Source organism: Convolutriloba macropyga, chromosome 3 (assembly GCF_964194025.1).
Source record: "Convolutriloba macropyga chromosome 3, txConMacr16.3, whole genome shotgun sequence".
In the NCBI taxonomy this organism is placed as follows: domain Eukaryota; kingdom Metazoa; phylum Xenacoelomorpha; order Acoela; family Convolutidae; genus Convolutriloba; species Convolutriloba macropyga.
The window spans coordinates 23,021,082-23,040,180 of NC_134470.1; the positions used below are offsets into that span (position 1 = coordinate 23,021,082).

Consider the following 19,099-nt stretch of genomic DNA (forward strand, 5'->3'; position numbering starts at 1 on the left):
CAAAGCTTTTTCAAGTCTTGCAGACGGGTTAATTGACATAACCCCAGAGACAAAAAATAGATCTGAACGTTTTCAATGCAAAATCTGGAAGCTTTTCTTTTAAATATTGCAATTTTTGATATTAGTTTTTTTTTAATTGTATCTATTTACTAACAAGGCTAGAAAACTGACGCTAGAAGTTGCAGAGTCGAATCAAGCTAAAACTAGCCTAAGTAAATCGTGGCTAGCTACTGACGAAGCCAACCGCTCACCGTTTGTTTGAGAGCAATTGGGCAGACGTTAGTCGGTTATGTTTTCAAATTTTTCAACAGTTATTGCCATTATCTTCAAATGTCCAGCCCCAGGAGTCAGAAAAATTCCTATAGGATTCGATGATAGGTTACTGAAAAATTTTTTTTGGCCATGGAATAGTCTTCAACTTTTCAATATCACTAATTTTATGGATTTTTCGATAAAACTTCAATTTTTTTTGACAATTTTTGTCATTTCTTAGGTTTACCGGGCCTCAAGAGCCAAGGAACCTCGTCTAGGGTTTGGTAATAGCTTACTGTCTAGTTTCTAGAAATAATGCAATGTTTTGAAAATTTTAACAACACGAATTCAGCATTTTTTGAAAAAAATTTTTTGCAATATTCAATTTCTTGAAATTGTTTAATTTTTTAGGTTTCTTTTGCCTCAAGAGCAAAGCAACTTCCTCTAGTGTTCAATAATAGGTTACTGCATAGTTTCTAGATGTATTGGAATGTTTTTCGCGATTTTAATATCACGAATTCGAGCCTTTTTTCAAAAATCTTGCCATTTTTTCATTTTTTGAATATTTTCTGAATTTTTTTTGGACTTTTTCGTGCACCAGGGCCCAGGGACTTCCTCCGAGTTTGATAGTTAGTTGCTGCATATTTTCTTGATTTAGTGGAATCGTTATCAATTTTTTAATTACTCGAGTTTCAGCAATTTTTCGATTACATTTAATTTTAAATATTTTTGAAAAATTATTATCATGTTCCAAGTTTATGGATATTTGAGCCTTTAAAGCTGTTTAAGGCTTGAAACAGGAATACTGGATAGTCTCTTGAAACAATGAGATGGTTCTGAGGATATTTATATCACGACTTTTAGAAAGATTTTGTTAAAATTTGCGATTGTTTTAAAAATTTGAATATTTTGTCCTATTCTGCGTTTAACGATCAATACTGGCCAACGAAGCTTTTTGAGTCCTGCAGATGGGTTAGATGACAGAAATCAGACACAAAAAATTTTTCTGAACATCTTACTGCGAAATGTGGAATTTTCTATATGTTTTCGAGTTTTTTTCTATTGGACTTAATTACTAACAAGGCTAGAAAACTAAAGTTGCAGAGTTGAATCTCATCATATAAAATATTCCTATCTCTCTCTCTCTCTCTCTCGCTGTTGTTGGGGCTTCTTTTGCTTCTATTTCTCGTTCACGTTTTATCTTTCGCACACTCTCAACTTTTTTTGAGTTGATGCCGCACTTCAGCGGCTGTTACGTGGCGTGATGTCGTCTATTACCCTAACCTTATGCCCCTTCATTCAAGCTTCAGCTAGCCTCACTAAACAGTGGCTAGTGACTCACAAGCCAACCGCCCATTTCAGCGGTTGCAAAGTGAGTAATATGTGAATCTAATTAGTCACTTGATTGCAAAGCAATCGTTTTTAGGATTTTGACACCTGCTTTTTGACAAAAATTGATTTTTTTTTGTCTTGAGTGTTTTGTTTTTCTCGTCTGTTCGCTTATTCTCGAGAATAACAAATAATTTCTCATTGATTTCATTTTTGGCTGATTTTTTTGCGGCTTATTTTCAGTCAATAGCTCCAATTATTTACTGAAAATAAATGATTGGCTCCAATTGTTAGCTAACGTTCTCATTCACTGAGGTAGGACTGCTGAAAGTATTTCTTCGGCTTTTAAAGCTTTGTGATATACTGTGATTAATGATTGTGGCTTGTAGTTACGAAGTTCTCTGTTTGGCGCAACTGGTTTTCAAATTAACTGATTTTTGACATGTTCTTCAGTGTTTGCCTCTTTTTTGCTTTGTCTGTCATTGACTTCCACAGAGTTGATGTATTATGTACTTATTTTAAGGACACAGAGTCAATAATTTCAAAAGTTTTTGTTTAGGGATTCTTAAAACACTAAATTCTAGAAAAACAAATTTTCTTGTTTTTGCATTTTGGTTCATTTTTGCGGGTTCATAGGTTAAGGGCTTTGTTGACTGTCTTAGATTGATGTTGCGGTAAGAAATATTGATTGTCAGGTCGTTAGTTAATTCAAGTTTTGCAATTCTCTACTTGTGCTGTTTTTTTACTTCGTCGAACAAAAATTTTAGCTTTACCTAATTTCACAGCTTGATCAACATTTTGCGTGAAATCTGTTTTGACTTCTCTAGGCTAGTTCCATTTATTAGGCTCTGCTCTCTATTATATTAGTCCTGTGGTCTTTTTTTATGCAATTTTTTTTGTCTGACCCTATAAACTTTTCCTCAAAAACGGGAGACAGGTAAAGGCCGCCGGCTGGATTGGCTGAGCAGCTCTCTTAGAGCCTTACTAGTCTCTAAGTACTTGATTGACTGAAACTGTTCGAGGAGAATTTCATGGTGTTAAGGGCGGTTTTCATTATTAAATATTTTATGCACCTCAGTCACCACCTCCCCAACACTACTATCCACCACCCTCCAAATTCCTAATTGCACCCCCCTCGCGTCAAACGCTACTCCACCTTAACACTTGACCCCACTTTTCGCTCCCTCCCCTAATGCTAGCAGTTCTAAGCCCCAGCTGGTTATTACTGAAGCCAACCGCTAGTTGATTATGTGGATCTTTGCCGTTTGTGCCCCCCCCCGCCCCCAGTACGTTATGCCCCCCACCCCCAGTACGTTATGCGCCCCCCCCCCCCCCCCGTTACAGAGCACGTGTCATTACATAGTAAATCATATGTAAAAATATGGTACGTGCGTCTGGGGGTGCAAATAATTTGCACCCACCAAGCTGGGGGCACAAACGGGAACGATCCGGTTATGTTTAATAGTCGACCTTATCTTCTCAGCTGGCTATTATTGTGCTCCTAGTTTGTTTTTTTATCCTAATTTTTTTGGATTGTATGGGTGCTTTGTCGTTTTTTTTTGTTGGAGGTTTTCACACCTTTTCCTTGGATTTGAGCTTTTGAAACAGGAGAAACAGGTAAAGCTCGGTGATATTGTTCTTTTTCAAGTTATTTCAGTTTAAGGGGGCAATGAAACTTTTTTAAAGCTTAGAACTGTGGTAATGAATACGTGTTAGCATTACAGAAGCTATTGTCAAGGTTTTCTCCAAGAATTTTTGCAACTTGTCATTTTGAATTATTTTTCGGTTTGGATCAAATGAATTATTTTTCGGTTTGGATCAGTTTCTGCCCTCTGTTTGGCTCGTATATCACCCGAAAATTTTCTGTAGCCTACAGGCTTGCCATTCTGTATTTTTGGCAAGAAATTGTTGTTTTTGAAGAAATTAGTGTCTTTGAACGTGTACCTACTACGTTGTGTCTTTGAAAGTAAGTATCAATTCGTTTTTTTTTTGTTTTCTAACTGCAATTTTGATCGTGTTTTTACTGCCATCTAAGTTTAAACTGCCAGCTAATCAGTACCCTGTCTTGGTGCAGGGCTCTTGACACATTTTTTTCGGTACGAATTACAACACAAAGAATAAGAGATTTTTTTGAAAACTTGCTTTTTCTAGAAAAACATTTCATTTTTTGTTATTTTTGCTTCTGCTTGTCGTGTGTGTCCGTTAAGACATCTGTAAAAAGCCAATTTGATTTTGTTTTTGCGAATTTTGTTTAATACTTTTTGATTCTCGTTACGTTAAAAAAAACAATAATTACAGTTCGAATTGTTTTATAATTTTCTAATTATGTAATAAAATTTTGTTTGCTCAATTGAGAAGTTTTTAATTGCTCTTGAACGAAGTTCATAGCAATTATTGTAAACCTGTGTGCCTTTTTTATGCAAATTTTTCGCTTGACAATTTTGTGCTTTTCTTCTAGAACATTCTTTGACTTCTCAAGTGACTTTTTCACGCTTTCGTTCTTCATTTTTGAGTGATCTCTATTGCTCCGAAGTAAAGCTTGTTGCTAATATAAAATCGGTTGCAGCATAGTAAAGAAAGTGATTCATAGCGCAGTGGTTAGTGCGGGTGGTTGAGGATCGGGAGGTCAATGGTTTGAATCCCGGTGGGGGAAAGGTTTTTACACCCATAAAGAAAACTTGATCTAGGCTACAGCCCCTGAATTAAATTGCATCGCATGTCGTTCAAGATTAATTCTTCCGACATTTGTCGGTTTATGTTTAAATTTAACTTTCAATTGTTTTAAATTGTAATTCTGGAATTGTTCTGCTATATATTTTTTGTTCGTCGAATAAAAAATTGTTTCGGTTTACCTAATTTTGCCGCTTTTCCGTCTTTTGCATGAAATCTTTTCGACGTCTCGAAAAGATCTTTTCGACGTCTCGAGGCTAATTTTATTCTTCGCTCATTCTGTGCAAAGTGCTTTTAAACAGCAGTTGCTCAGCAAAGCAATCTAATTTGAACGGAATCTTAAAAAACGAAATCAAAAATAGAAACGGGATAAACCCATGAAACGCACTTTTAGATGCCTGCTCCTTGAACTTTTCTGATAAGTCTTAATTATTCTCTCTAATGCTTATTGGCGTTGATGCTAGCCCCTGCATCCTCTCATTAAGGAACATGAGTATGTCTTACTAAGAAAAGAGTATAGAAGAGTTTGCACTTTAAAAATGTTTTTTTTTTGTTAACGAAAATCTATATTACTTTTATCTATATTACTATATTACTTCTAATTTTTAATAGCCGCCCTCATCTTCTCAGCCGGCTATTATTGCGCTCGTATTTTTTACTTCGTCAAACTTTTTTTCGCTTTACCATTTTGCCGCTTTTTCGACATTTTGCGTGAACTATTTTTGACTTCTCTAGGCTAGTTTCTCTCTTCTCTCATTCTGCTAAAAGTGAATTTGAACATCAGTTGCTAAGCAAAGCAATTCAAAATGAACAGAGTCGGTATAAAAAATTGAAGTCAGAAATAGAAACGGGATAAACCCATAAAGCCCAATTTTAGATGCCCGCTATTTGAACGTCGTTCCTATAAGTCTTAGTTACCACCTCTAATGCTTATTGGTGTTGATAGTAGCCCCTGTAGCCTCTCTCTAAGAAACAGAAGTATGTTCAACTACGAAATGCCATCAAAATAAATCGGACTTAAAAAATATTTTTGTACAAAATTTTTTTTTTCAATATATTCTATTCGTTCAATCCCAATCATGCTTATTGGAATCAACGGCGGCTATTTTCCGGCAATCTGCCGGGTATGTTTTCAAAATTTGGCCTCAAGTATTTTCAAAACATTCACTTAAGTGGTTTTAGTAAGTACTAGTTGTTTTGATGAAGTAATTTTGGCAGTGATAGTTATTTCGGGATCTCAAGTTATGACAAAATTTGATCAGATTTTTTATCATATTTTAACATATTTGATTTTGTTTACTTTTTTGTTTTATGGTTTGGTTTCGAGAAAATCAAAAATTAGTGGAGGCAAGTTTTTCCTGATGAGTAGTTGGATGGCGGGTAATAAGATTTTCACTTCGATTAGTTTCCGGAATTCTTCCGGCTATGTTTTTTTTTAAGGTATGTTCACACATTTTCATGATTTTTGAAGTCAAATTGGAGTAGTGATTTTGGTAACCCCGAAACAGGAAATGGAGCGAAAAAGCGAGTGGTTTTGAGGCGTGAATTTTTTCGCTCTAATTTTAAAGTAGAGAGAAAACGGTGTTTGAACAAAAATTCGATTTCTCGCTTGTGGTTTTTTGTGCACATGCGGCAATTTCACTTTGATTTTTACAGTTTTTTCGGTTTTTTGGATCGGATTTTTTTCTAAATGGTTTTCCCAATCCATTCATAGTCCGTTCTTGGTCTATTTTTCTGTTTAGTCAATGAAAATTCTTTGAATTGTACTTCAGGACTTGTCCTGCTATGTTTTTTAATTCGTCGAACAAAAAAATGTTTCGCTTTACCTCATTTTGCCGCTTTTTCAACATTTTGCGTGAATTCTTTTTGACTTCTCTAGGCTAGTTTCTCTCTTCTCTCATTCTGCTAAAAGTGATTTTGAACATCAGTTGCTCAGCAAACAATTCAAAAAAAACAGAGTCAGTATAAAAATTGAAGTCAGAAATAGAAACGGGATAAACCCATAAAGCCCAATTTTAGATGCCCGCTATTTGAACGTCGTTCCTTTAGGTATTAGTTACTTGTCTCTAATGCTTATTGGTATTGATAGTAGCCCCTGTAGCCTCTCTCTAAGAGACAGAAGTATGTTCAACTACGAAATGCCATCAAAATAAATCGGACTTAAAAAATGTTTTTGTACAAAAATCTTTTTTTTCAATATCTATTCTTTCAATCCCAATCATGCTTATTGGAATCAACGGCGGCTATTTTCCGGCAATCTGCCGGGTATGTTTTCAATCCCAATCGGGGTTATGGGAATCAGCGGCGGCGATTTTCTTACAATTTGCCGGGTATTTTTAATTACTCTCGAAAGAAGTTCAAAACAATTTTTGTACTTACGTTTTTAATACGACGTTTTTGCTGGTCCGTTTTTTTCTAAGAATATTCTTTCGTCCGCCCGAGTGATTGAGCTTTCGAGCAGATTTTTCACCCTTGATTTCTTGATGATTGGGCGACGAAAATTTGCTCTTATTCAGAATGTATGCCGCTAACTTAGTTTTGCAGCAGTTGACTATTAAAAGTGTTATCAGAGTGCGCCTAAATGGGTTTAATTTTGCAATTTAAATCTTAGTTTGTTCAATTTTCCCTGAGGAAGCAATCTAAAATTGAATTGTGTCGCTGGCAGTCTTTCGAGAGCATTTTGTGCGACTTTATTCGGTTTATCGTTCGGTAGTGTAAAGTTGTGAATTACCACCAACCAAACGAATTGCACTTTCATACCTGAGCAATGTTTCTGTCTCAATTGAATTTCTCAAATAGACAAGAGTTTCTCATGTCTGTTTTCCGGTAATCTGGATTTTTGCTTTATTGCCTAGTTTTTATCTTCTGAAGTGATAAAGCCGCAAATGTGAGTTGTTAATCAAACAGCTGATTAAAGGGACTGAGCGCCTGACTTAAAATAACAGGTTAGTGTCAGTTGTTTCAAGTTTGGGTTTTAAAAGCTGTTTTGTCTATACACTTCCGAGTTTTCATCACTTTGTGTTCATTGCTCAATTCTGACGAAGCAGATTGTGTTACTTCGCTGGCATTACACTGAATTTTGTCTGTTATTGTTAGAAGGGGTAATTGATAAGTCAATCCAATGCTGAAGCACTTCGGAGCTTCTAGTCAACAAAGATATTTTCAGAACATTGAAGAGTCATGGGAGTACGAGAGTACCATCAGGACCAGAGCAGGCTCCCACTCGACCGACTGTTGCGCCCCCGCCGCCACCACCCCTGGGAGTTGCACACCCTACCAGCAGCCATCAGTCATCACCTGAAGGTGGTGTCGGTGGAAGAGGATTGGAGGAGAGTGGCGAGGGAACTGGGACAGCCTCCTTTGGACGGTCCCACAGTCCTCGCTATGGGGGCGGTAACCCAATGGGCCATACTGAATCCACTCATCTGTAAATGACAATCGTGTATAGGTGCTGAATTGACTCAAGATTGCTTGGCTTTTAAGACGAGCAAATGTCATTGCTAGATTTTTTGATTACGATAATTATTTCATTTGCCTAATAATGGACTCTAATGCTTTCGTGAATGCTGATTTTAGACGTTATTAAAATAGAGCCAACTCTGAGATGCTGTGATTTATTGATTACTAAGTTTTTCACATATCTATCAATGCATAGTTATACACCGGCTTGTACAGAAATGATGCCAATTCTATTTTTTCTCTGTTATGAATTTATGTTTGATAGCATTTCTTTTACTTCCCTGCGATAAAGCAGGATCCAAATTCAACTTAAAAAACTCGCTAGAGTAGGCGGGCTGCAAAATATAAATGGAGCTGCCGTCATCTTGTCAACGACAATTACTTAGGCGTTCTCCTTTTTTACAATCCGAAGAATTTGAATTGAATTGGTGCGCTGTCTTTTTACGACTCGAAGAATATTGGAGAAGTGTTTTTTAATCAATTTAATGGGAGTGAATTTTGAAGCAGAAAGTGAAACACCAGAAAAAATGGAGTGGTTTTGGGGGCTGAACAAAGTTGAAGAAGGAACTGAATAGGGGCGTTAGTATATTAGGCGAACGCTCAAAAATTCCCTAACAGTTGTCTTCAAATGAAAATGAGCTGATAAAGATATGTAAAACATTTTTCAACATTTTACATGAATTTTACACCCTTGGATATCCAAGATTTTGTTGAAAAGTTACTGGGGAAATAGTAGAATTTGAGAAAAATGGGATAGAGCCACACCGAAATACTAATCATTTAATATAAAAAAGCCCTTTTTTGAAAGCCGCGAAGCGACAGCGGCTGTTATTCGGGTTATCGCTTTTTACGGGATCTCGATTTATGACAAAATTGGATCAGATTTTTAATTGCTCTTGAACGCAGTTCATAGCAATTATTGTAAACGAGTGTCTTTTTTATGCAAAATTTTTGCTTGACAATTTTGAATTTTCGAGTGACTTTTACGTCCTTGACTTTTTGCGTTTCGCGTGATCTAAAATTCTCTCTCAATCACAATTTCAAGCAGCTAAACTCAATTGGCGGCAATTAAATGCTAAAAGTCAACTGAAAAGTGCGCCGGAACTGGTGTCATTTTTTACTTTAAATCTTAATAGTGGTATATGTTAACCTCTAATGTGGTTATTTGAAGCCCTCTATTGAACTTTTAGTCCGATTTAGGCTCCCCCCTCCCCCGAATGAAGCAGGCTGCAATTGATTAGAGCTGCCACCAGTTGTTCGAGAGCATCACTTCCGACGTTTAGTCGGTTATAATTTTTTTGGAATCTGGTTGCTTTCAAACGAAGTTTAGAAAACATAACTGACTTAACGTCGGGCGAATTGCTCTCAAACGACCGGCGAGGGGTTGGCTTCGTCAGTACTTAGCCACTGTTTAGTGGGGTTAGTTTTAGCTTGATTGAAGGGGCCTGATATTAGGGTAATAGACGATGAGATCATGCCACATAACAGCCGCTGAAGTGCGGCATCTACAAAAGAGTTGAGAGAGAGAGAGTGCGAAATTAAACGTGAGCGAGAAAGAGAAGGAAAGAAGCGCTAGCCAACACAGAGAGAGATTGAGAGAGAGAGCTAGGAATTTTTTCCATGATGAGATTCGACTCTAAAACTTCAAGTTTTCTAGACTTGTTAGTAACTAAATCATATTGAAAAAAATGAAAGTGCAAAATTCAAAAGAAAAGTTTCCACATTTCGCAGTAGAGAAAATGTTCAAAAACATTTTTTGTCTATGGATATTTGTCATGTAACCTAAGACTTAAAAAGCTTCGTTGGTCACTAAGGATTGTTAAACTCAGAAAAGGACAGAAATATTCAAAAATTTTAAAAACAATTGCAAGTTTTAACAAAATCTTGCTAAAATTCGTAATATTATTATATTCAGAACACCAGAGGTCAGTGGTTCGAATCCCGGTGGGGCTGAGAATTTTTGCACCCATAAAGAAAAATTGATCTATACTAAAGAGCATGAATTAAATTGCCTCGCCTGTCGTTCAAGAGCAATTCTTCCGACATTTATCGGTTTATGTTTTATCATATTTTAGCAGATTTGATTTTCTTTTTTTATTTGTTTTATGGTTTTAAGATAATCATAAATTAGTGGAGGCACTTTTTGTCTGATGAGTAGTTCGATTGTCGTTTAAGTGGATTTCCATTTCGAGTCGTTTCCGGAATTCTTCCGGCTATGTTTTTTTTAATGATCTGTTCACACATTTTCATGATTTTTGAAGTCATTTTTGAGTTGTGATTTTGGTCACTCCGAAACATGAACTGGAGCGAAAAAGAGAGTGGTGTTGCGGCGTTAAATTTTTTCGCTCTAATTTTCAAATAGAGTGAGAACAGTGTTTGGACAAAAATTCGCTTTGGGCAATTTCACTTTGATTTTTTTTGTTTTTCTATATTTTGCATCGGATTTTTTTTCTAAATGAGTTTCCCAATCCATTCAAAGCTCATGGTAGGCGTAGTTTTTTGTCTGAACCAAATTTCTGATTCGATCTAGTGGTTTTTTTGGTGCACATGCGGTATTTTGACATTGATGTTCAGTTTTTTTATCTGATTTTTTTCGGAAATGATTTTTCCAATTCACTTAGTCCGTTCTAGGTCTAGTTTTTGTTTAGTCAATGAAAATTCTGTTATTGTACGTCAGGACTTGTTCTGCTATGTTTTTTAATTCGTCGTCTCCATCGATTGTGCTTACGACCTGACTTCTTGGAATTGACTTTTCAATTACTTTATTGACTTCTACTGCTTTGCAGTTAAAATTTGTGTGCGTGACGTCATTTCTGCTTTTAGGTCAATTACGTGACTTACCTCACTCACAAAAATGACTTCTGAGCTCACTTATGGAACTTTAAAATTTATGAACATTTACTAGATAAACTTATATGCCCTTATTCTTGAGTATTAGTCTTGAGTTTTTGATTTCGAATATCAAGTTTAGTTTATTTAGTTGTCTCAATCATATTTAGGTGTTTCAATTCATGCGTCTCTCGCGGCTATTTTCCCGCAATCTACCGGCTATGTTCTACATTTTGTAAAGTAGTATCATGTTAAGCAGTTTTTAGGGACTTTATAGCCTCCAGCCTAATTTCCACCGAATGAAATTTTTGCCTAATTCCTACAAAAATGGCTTGTCTAATCAAGTTTTCGTCTAACATTCCGTCCGCCGTGAATATGGAGGTAGCAGATGGGCAGGGTGAAAAGTGCGGCTTTTGCGAGCATATTTTTGCTGGTAAGAGGTTTGATCATGATATTGCTACAACTTTGGGCTTGTTCTGATTTGAAAATTTCTGGTTAATGGTTTGAGTTTTTCAGCTATTTTCCTAATTTTTATGCCGATTTTGACAATTTTCTGCATAATGCATTGTCTCACTGCCTTAATTGGAATGTTTTTAACTTATGAAGTATTTGGTGTATTTGGATACCAAATTATTACAGTGTTTGGCAGTTTTTTGTTTTTTTGATCTCAGAAAATTTCCTATTCTATTAAGACCTGCCTATTACTCTGCAAGCATTTCATTACTCTTAGTTACTGAAAATAGGTTTCCGTTGGCTTCAAAAGTTCTTGAATAATTTTAAGTTTTTTCTTCGTTGTGCGTTAAGAATGCAAAATAGAATGCAAAATATTTTCTCCCATCTACTTTCACGAAATGACATCATTTTGAATTTCGTGTTTTATTTCTAGGAATTCAAACACGAAATTTAAAATGATTTTAACCTGAACCCATACCAGTTTGGTTCAAATTTCGAAAACAAATTTTACACTCAAGCCCTCACACTTGGTCTTCCTACTTATGAAATTGAGACATACGTAGTCGCTTATTACCAGAAACCGCTAACAGACAAATGTGATATGTTGACATGGGGTGCTGATGAACGAGACAGTGAACAAGATTTCAAGCCAGGTTCGACAAAAGAGTCAGGCGGGGCCTACCCTGCTCTTTTCTGTTGCACGCAAATGAATAGCGCAAGATTTTCATCGACAACAGGTTATTGAATTGTGGCGAAGCCCAGTTGTGTAACGCCGAGAGGATCTCCCAACTAACGATCTCTACACCAATGATCTTGCTTACACCAAAATAAGCCACAGGTAACGTCGATGAACTCCAGTAGTAAAAAAGAAGTTTCAAAATGTTATACAAGTTTCCGTTTTTGAACTATGATTGAGTTTGCATTTGCGTAAACATTTGAACTGTGGAAAGTTCGCCACTTAATTCATAGCCAGACATTAACCACTAGTGCTAGAGGATCGAGGGCTTCAAAATTGTATTGAAAATTTGATGAAAAGTGAAGGTATCAAGTCACTGAGATTATACTTCGCAAACCTCGAGAATGCTAAATTAAATTTGACGCGTCATGAAATCCCAATTTTTTTTTTCATTAAATTTCCAGAAAATCTTTAGTCTGATTGCTAGTCCAAATGGAATGTCCCACCTGGAACAAAAATGTTTGTAGAAAGCAGAAGAAACACAAACATGATTCCATGAATTAAAAACACAAATTAAAAATTCTTTTGTGCCTCTGCAACAAGAAAATCCGAGGAATAATTAAAATTATTCTGCGCAGTTGCAAAATGACTCAACTCTAGTCTGAAACAGCCCTTCATCGATCGTCTGGAGCGTAACAGTGGGAGAAGACTACCACTCTGTTGGAGAATTGAATTAGCGATTAAAAGAACAGTTAAATTGGGGATAATGTTGATTTTGAAAAGCAATACTTTCCATCAACACCACGAGAGAACGTCAAAAAAGCTTTAGCTATCAACTGCAACCATTAAATACGTTGCACTTTGATTCATTTGACACCAACTGAGACCTGTCATTGAAGTGACTAAGTGGGAAGACAACGAAGACAAAGAAAACGAACAACAAATACAGGCCGGGCGAAAAACGCACTAATAATTTTTTTTAAAACGAACTAATAAAAAACCGTAAGCCTTTCATCGAGGAAATAATGAAACTACGCACCATTAGGATATTTGCATTGCAACAGAAATCGAAAACAGAATTAAAACTCAGCACTTGAAAAAACGAGCACATTGAAAAAGTTATCGCTTTCAAAGTGCTCGTTTTGCTCCATTTACTACTCCAGCGTGAATAAAATCACAACTCTAGTTAGTTTGCATTCCCATTGACAAGTAAGAACTGTAAATAACTCAGCACCCAATACAATCTAAACACTTCGAATAGTAAAATACCACGATGAGATATAAAAGCCTCGCTATGGTTTCATGGCTGTAATAAAAGTAAAATCTTAATAGAATTGACGAAATTTTACATGACCCGGTGATTTTTTCTTGGTGTTTATGTCTTCAAAATCCGCATTCTGTCGCTGAAATGTTATCATTAAATCGTCTTCAAGCGCTAAAAAAGTTCCATTGGCCTTATCACTTCAAAAAAAAAATTGACAATTTTAGAAATCTTAGGTTGCATTTTTTTCCTGAAACTTGGCATTAGCAATAATACATGTAGAAAAATTAAAGTGGAAAGAATAATTTGCTACGACTTCCATGCTATTTGACCAACTTCAGGTCAAAAATTTTTGTCGAAAAACTACAAAAATGGACATCAAACTATGAAAAACACCACAACGTGGGGCTCAAAGTATCGCCATTTCACGCTGTAATCGTGACTTCCCAGCAATATCTCACTGCCAATTACCTCAATATAGCTGCGCGAATCTTAACAGTTACGCAAAAATAGTAGTCGACTGTTGATTTTGAACAAATTAATTTCACACCCATTGATTTAACATAACCGACTAACGTCGGGCGAATTGCTCTCAAACGACCGGCGAGCAGTTGCCTTTGTCAGCAGCTAGCCACTGTTTAGTCAGACGGTTAAGTCAAATGGGTCAGACGAAAAAACGGCCAAGCAAAAAATTGCACAAAAGAGACAAACAGGATTAATATATTTGCAACAAATTGCTTTTGAGACCAATTAATAATGATTTCCTAAAAAGTGACTGTTAGGTCATTTATGATGAAAAAACAATTCTACTATAACTCATTGTTAAAGAGGATCAGAGATGATGACATTACGCCACATAACAGCAGCTGAAGTGCGGCATCAACAAAAAGACCGAGAGAAAAAACGGGAACTAGAAAGAGAAAGAAAGGAGCCCTAAACAGCAGAGAGAAAGAGAGGAATATTTTACATGATGGATTCGACTCTGCAACTTCTAATTTTCTAGCCTTGTTAGTGAATAAATCAAAAAAACTGAAAAAGGCAAAATTAAAAAAGTTCAACTTCACAGTAAAGTTCAAAACAATTTTTTGTCTCAAAATTTCTGTCAAGTAACCCGTCGCCGAGACTTGAAAAGTTTCGTTGGCCAGTAATAGTCGTTATACTCAAAAAAGGACAAAATAACATTCTGGAAAAAATTGCAAATTTTCAGAAAATCTTGCAAAAATTCAAGATAATAAAATCTTAAGAACCATTTCATTGTCTTAAGAGACTATTCGGTATCCCTGTTCAAAGCCTGAAATATTTTCACAGGCTCGTAAAGATCCATACACTTGGTACTTAAAAACTTTCCAAAAAATTTTAAATTTCATCCGAAATTTACCAAAAAAGGAGTCACAAAAAAAGTTGATCACCATCCCATTAACTCTAGAAACTATGCAGCCGCTTATTATCAAACCTTGGAGGTCCCATGGCCCCTGCTGAAGGAAAAAAATTAAAAACATGAAAAATTGCAAATATTTTAAAAACATTGCTAAAATTCTTGTTATTAAAATCTTGAAGAACATTCCATTACATCTACAAATTATGCAGTAACATATTTTCAAACCCTAGATTAAGTTCCAAGTCTCTCGAGGCTAAAGAAACCTGAAAAATGAAAAAAAAATTTAAAAACATGTGATATTAAAAAGTTGAAAATCAATCCATGACCAAAAAAAAAAATTTCCAGTAACTTATAATCAAACCCTAACGGAGGTTTTCTGATTCTTGAGGCTCAAAAAACTTGAATTATGACAATAAAATTCAGAAAATTGCAAGTTTTGTAAAAAAAAAATGCTAAAATTCGTGATGTTAAAATCTTGCAATACATTGCATTTGACTTAGAAATTATAAATAACCTATTTCCAAACCCTAGAGGAGGTTCCTTGGCTCTTGAGACTGAAAAAGACTAAAAAACGACAAAAAATTTCTTAAAAAACTTGAAAAAAGCAAGTTTTATCAAAAAATTGCTAAAATTTATGACATTAAAGATTTGAAAAACTATACCAAGGCCAAATAAAATTGTCAGTAACCTATTATCAAACCCCTTAGGATGTTTTTTGGCCCCTGGGTGAGAATTCGTGATGTTAAAATGTTGAAAACATACCATTACCACTAGAAACAATGCAGTAACCTATTATTAAAACCTAAAGGAGGTTCGTTGACACCTAGGGCTGATAAAAATTAAAAGACAAAAATTATCAAAAAGCTTGAAAAAAATTTGCAAAATAGTATAAATTTGCGTTTTAAGCAAGCGGTTATTCGTCAGTAGCTAGCCACGGGGGGGGGGGTTGCACCGGGGGCTGATGGGGGGCAACAGTGGGTTGGGGGGGGCAACAGCGCGGTGGCGGGGGGTGGGGGACAATAGTGGGGGGGGGGGGGGGGTCAATAGTGGGAGTGTCTTCAACCTCTAAGAACCGCCCTTCACACCATAAGTATAAGTATGTCTCCAAAACAGTTTGAGCTGAAACAGAGCTGAAAGGCTCTAAGAGCACTTAATACCCGCTGGGCGCTACCTGTTTATCCCGTATTTGAGGACGAAAAGTCAAAAGCGTCAGACGAAAAATCGCATAAAAAAAGACCGACAGGACTAATATAATTGCTACAAACTTCGTTTGAGAGCAATTAATAACTACAGGTCATCGAGACATTGGCGAAAGGAAAAACTCAAACAAAATTTATGCATAAACAGTAAATAACGAGAAAAACCTCGAAGAGACGTACAAAAAAAAACAAAATCCTACATCCAACAAGGCGCACATAATAAAAAGCATAAATATTTTGCCAATTTTGCCTTTAGCTTTGAAATGTAGAGACAAGTTTTCCTCACGTTTTATGAACGCATGAAGTGACGTGGTGCAGTGTACAAAATCATCTGTCAAAAAATCACATTTCAAAAATGGCGCTCTTTGTTCGAGAGCAATTAATTAATTACACAAGTCGACGGCGATGTCAATAAAAATTAAAATCGTCAAGCTAAAATTGAGCATAAGTGAGACACCCGACTTAAATTATTTCCCCAAACGTCTTGAAAAATTGCAAATTTAAGTTTCCAAAGTCAGACTAGCCACAGATTATGTTTTTGGCAACCCAAAAATATTTGCATCGATTTATTCGCATTTCAAATTTTGACTCAAATTTCTATTGTTAAGTGTTGCTGCATTAGACCCAGTCATGAAAAATCATTTATAGAGGCCAATCTGTCTCATAAACAGCGAGGAATTGGAAGACTAACAACTCAGCAATTGTTGGAAACAAAACCAACTAACATCGGCCGGATTGTTCTCAAACGACCGGCTAGCTTTGGTATCGGCCAGCTTGGGTTTAAGTGTGAAAGGTTCTCAGCGACTCATCGCCCTCCGGGATTCACCTGTTTTTCCCGTTTTGAGGACGAGATTTCGAAAGAGACAGACAAAAAATTGGTCAAGCGAGTAATCGAAAAAATTGCTAGGAACTTTATTTGCGAGAAATTAATAACGATTGCCTAAGCGTAACTATTTAAAATCGAGATAAACACAATTCACATTGAACTTGAGGAATTCTACAGTCAAATTCCTATCTTGGTGGCTACGTCATCACTGTGGTCTTTCTATCCTAAGCAGAGCCAAATTTCTGGTCACAGATGAGTGCGGATATAATTTAATCTGGCGAAGCAATTGTTCAACGCACACTGCTCTCATTGTTCCGACTCAAATTAGTGGATGGGAACTATATTCTCAACGGGGTATTTTTGTTCTGGCATTAATCGCCGATTGATCTATTCATCGTACAGAATTGTGAGTGGTATAATTAGAAAGCTTCTCAAGCGTAATATCATATAAAGATTTTTTTTAATTTTCCCTTTTCGGAGGAGTAACGGAGGTTTTAAGCTTTGTTAACGTTAGCCTCACTCGCTGTTTTGTTCAAATTTTTTAATTTTTGATGACATTTTGATTAATTTTGCTGAAAAATATCAATTGTTAACGATAGTCTCATTGGTTTTATAATTAAAGATAAAACCAGACAAGAAAACTGCTGACACAATCATCGTGAACCCAGATGAAGGCTCTTTTTACCTCTCGTTCCCAAGAAAGTGATCTTCAACTAAAATTTAGCAGTCTTTCGTTATTTAAATCGTTATTTATCAAAGAAGCATCATTCCTTTTTGATATATTATTTTTTTTTCGTCAGCCAAAATAACTGTTCGCAATTATTTTAAATAACGACGTTTCATAACAGCAACACAGCGATAGCAAGGCCAGTTTTGGAATCATCGTCGATTTTTGGAACGAAAAACAATTCGTATGGTGTTTCATATGCCCTTCTTGAAACACTTTGCATTTTTTATTCCCTATCACACTCGAGTAATAATTTTTTTGTTTTTTGAGTAAAGCTCATTGTTTTCATGGATCCGACAAAAGTTTTCGTAAATTTTTAGAAAATTCTGAGTTTTGTCAGAATTTTAAGTTCTTTTGTGGCCTTATAGCTGAGTTTAATTGTTCAAAGGTCTAATACGCTATCAAAGCTATTGAAGGAACGATCTAATGCTGTTAGTTGACCCCAAAGGATTTTTCACTTATTTAACTCGATGATTAACCAAACATCAGCATTTTGTTTTTGATACAATTTTTTGCTGTGGAACCATACAGTTCACAAATTATTCTGATTTGAATGGGGTGTTGTCCTTTAAAAAATATTTTTGCGTCTCTTATGTTAATCACAGACCACAATGGTTTCAAAACACAGCTCAATTTACGACATCAAATTTACGTGCAAACGAAGGCCAATGAACAAAAATGATATCAGCGAAAAGCTTATATGGTTTTTGGCTTCAGCACTGTCGGCGTAGATTGTTTGCGAAAATGGAGTTCTGACTATTTTTGTCGCTAGTTTGTTTTGACTTAGTCTCACTAAAGACCTATCCAATTGGTTTCCAGAGCGGCATCAAATTAATCTACTCACTGCTTTTAAGATCAAATTATAAGGTTGTAAGGGCTTAAAATAAGAAAATTGGATTTCAGAATCGTTAATGGTTTTCAAGATTTACGACTCTTTATCTTGTTTCCGCCACCCTTTAGCGTAATCTCAGCAAAGAGAATTAGTCCCTCTCAAGTGAATAAAAACGTATTCTTCATTTCTGTTTCATAATTTGAGTAATTGTTTTTCGGCTATGATGCTTTGAATTTTCATAACTAATTTTACCTTGGTTATTTGGTCTTATGGTTATTCCTTTACAGTCTTGTCGATTGTCACATTAATAAAACCTAAAGTATAAGTGACATATCACAATAATTACCTCTAAAGAAGAAGCAATTGTTTATATTACATGTTCTAAGTGAAGAGATTATTTTATAGGCTTCGGCATTTTTCTCGCAAAAGTTTGTCTTTTTTGTCCGTATTTGTTATTTTTGAAGCCGAATAAAATTCTAGATAAGGACAGGTCTCAATAGCTTCGCATGGAGGTATGAATGCAGCCATTTAATGAATTCAGATGATTGCCAATTGTTTACTTGATTCTGTATTTAATTGTTTTCAAAAAGTGAGAACGTAATTGTTATTTTTGCCTTTTTTGTTTTTGTCTACTTGATACTTGCCCGCGAAGAAAGTTTGAACCAATTTTTGTAAACGTGTCTTTAATGCAAAATTGCCGCTAACCGCTTTTGTTCTAAAACTTTCTATGACTTCTTGAGTGACTCTTCACACTTTAGTTCAATTTTTTAGTAATCTAAGTAGCTCTCGTTCTGAATTAAAGGATTTTAGACTGTGGTTCAGATTTTAGACTGTAAAATTTGAGTTCAGGGGTACGTCAACCCAAGTGGGATCGTTTTTCTTTGCGCCCATAAAACATTTGTAAGCTACACCCCCTCTAAATGAAACTGCCCACACCTATCGTTAGAGAGCAATTCATCCAAGCTTAGTGGGTTTATACTTAAGTATTCTCAATAAAGACAGGTCCTAAAGCTTTTTTGGTGAAATGCAAGTCAATTGGTTTAGTTTATATGATGCTATTTTCACTTTCTCCAAGTTTTTTTCTCTTAAAATATAGAAATTGTTTTGGTCGTAAATAATGCTTGTTGTTTTTATTTAATTTTGTTTGTTTGTCTTGTCTCTTAGTGTCCTTAATGGCAGGTATCATCGGCCGTCTAATGAGGCATTAT

General features: G+C 35.7%; 2 protein-coding genes across 3 annotated transcripts in view; both read left to right on the forward strand.

Moving 5' to 3' along the window:
• Positions 1 to 7,977, forward strand: part of LOC142336073 (uncharacterized) — a 482,576-nt gene extending 474,599 nt beyond the window's left edge. The window contains exon 17 of the mRNA XM_075384584.1: positions 7,418 to 7,977. Within this exon, the coding sequence (XP_075240699.1) occupies positions 7,418 to 7,682 (265 nt within the window). The 3' untranslated portion in view covers positions 7,683 to 7,977. The remainder of the gene's footprint in view (positions 1 to 7,417) is intronic.
• Positions 1 to 19,099, forward strand: part of LOC142336075 (sodium/potassium-transporting ATPase subunit beta-1-interacting protein 1-like) — a 193,321-nt gene that overhangs the window by 62,857 nt on the left and 111,365 nt on the right. The gene's annotated exons all lie outside the window — the stretch shown is intronic.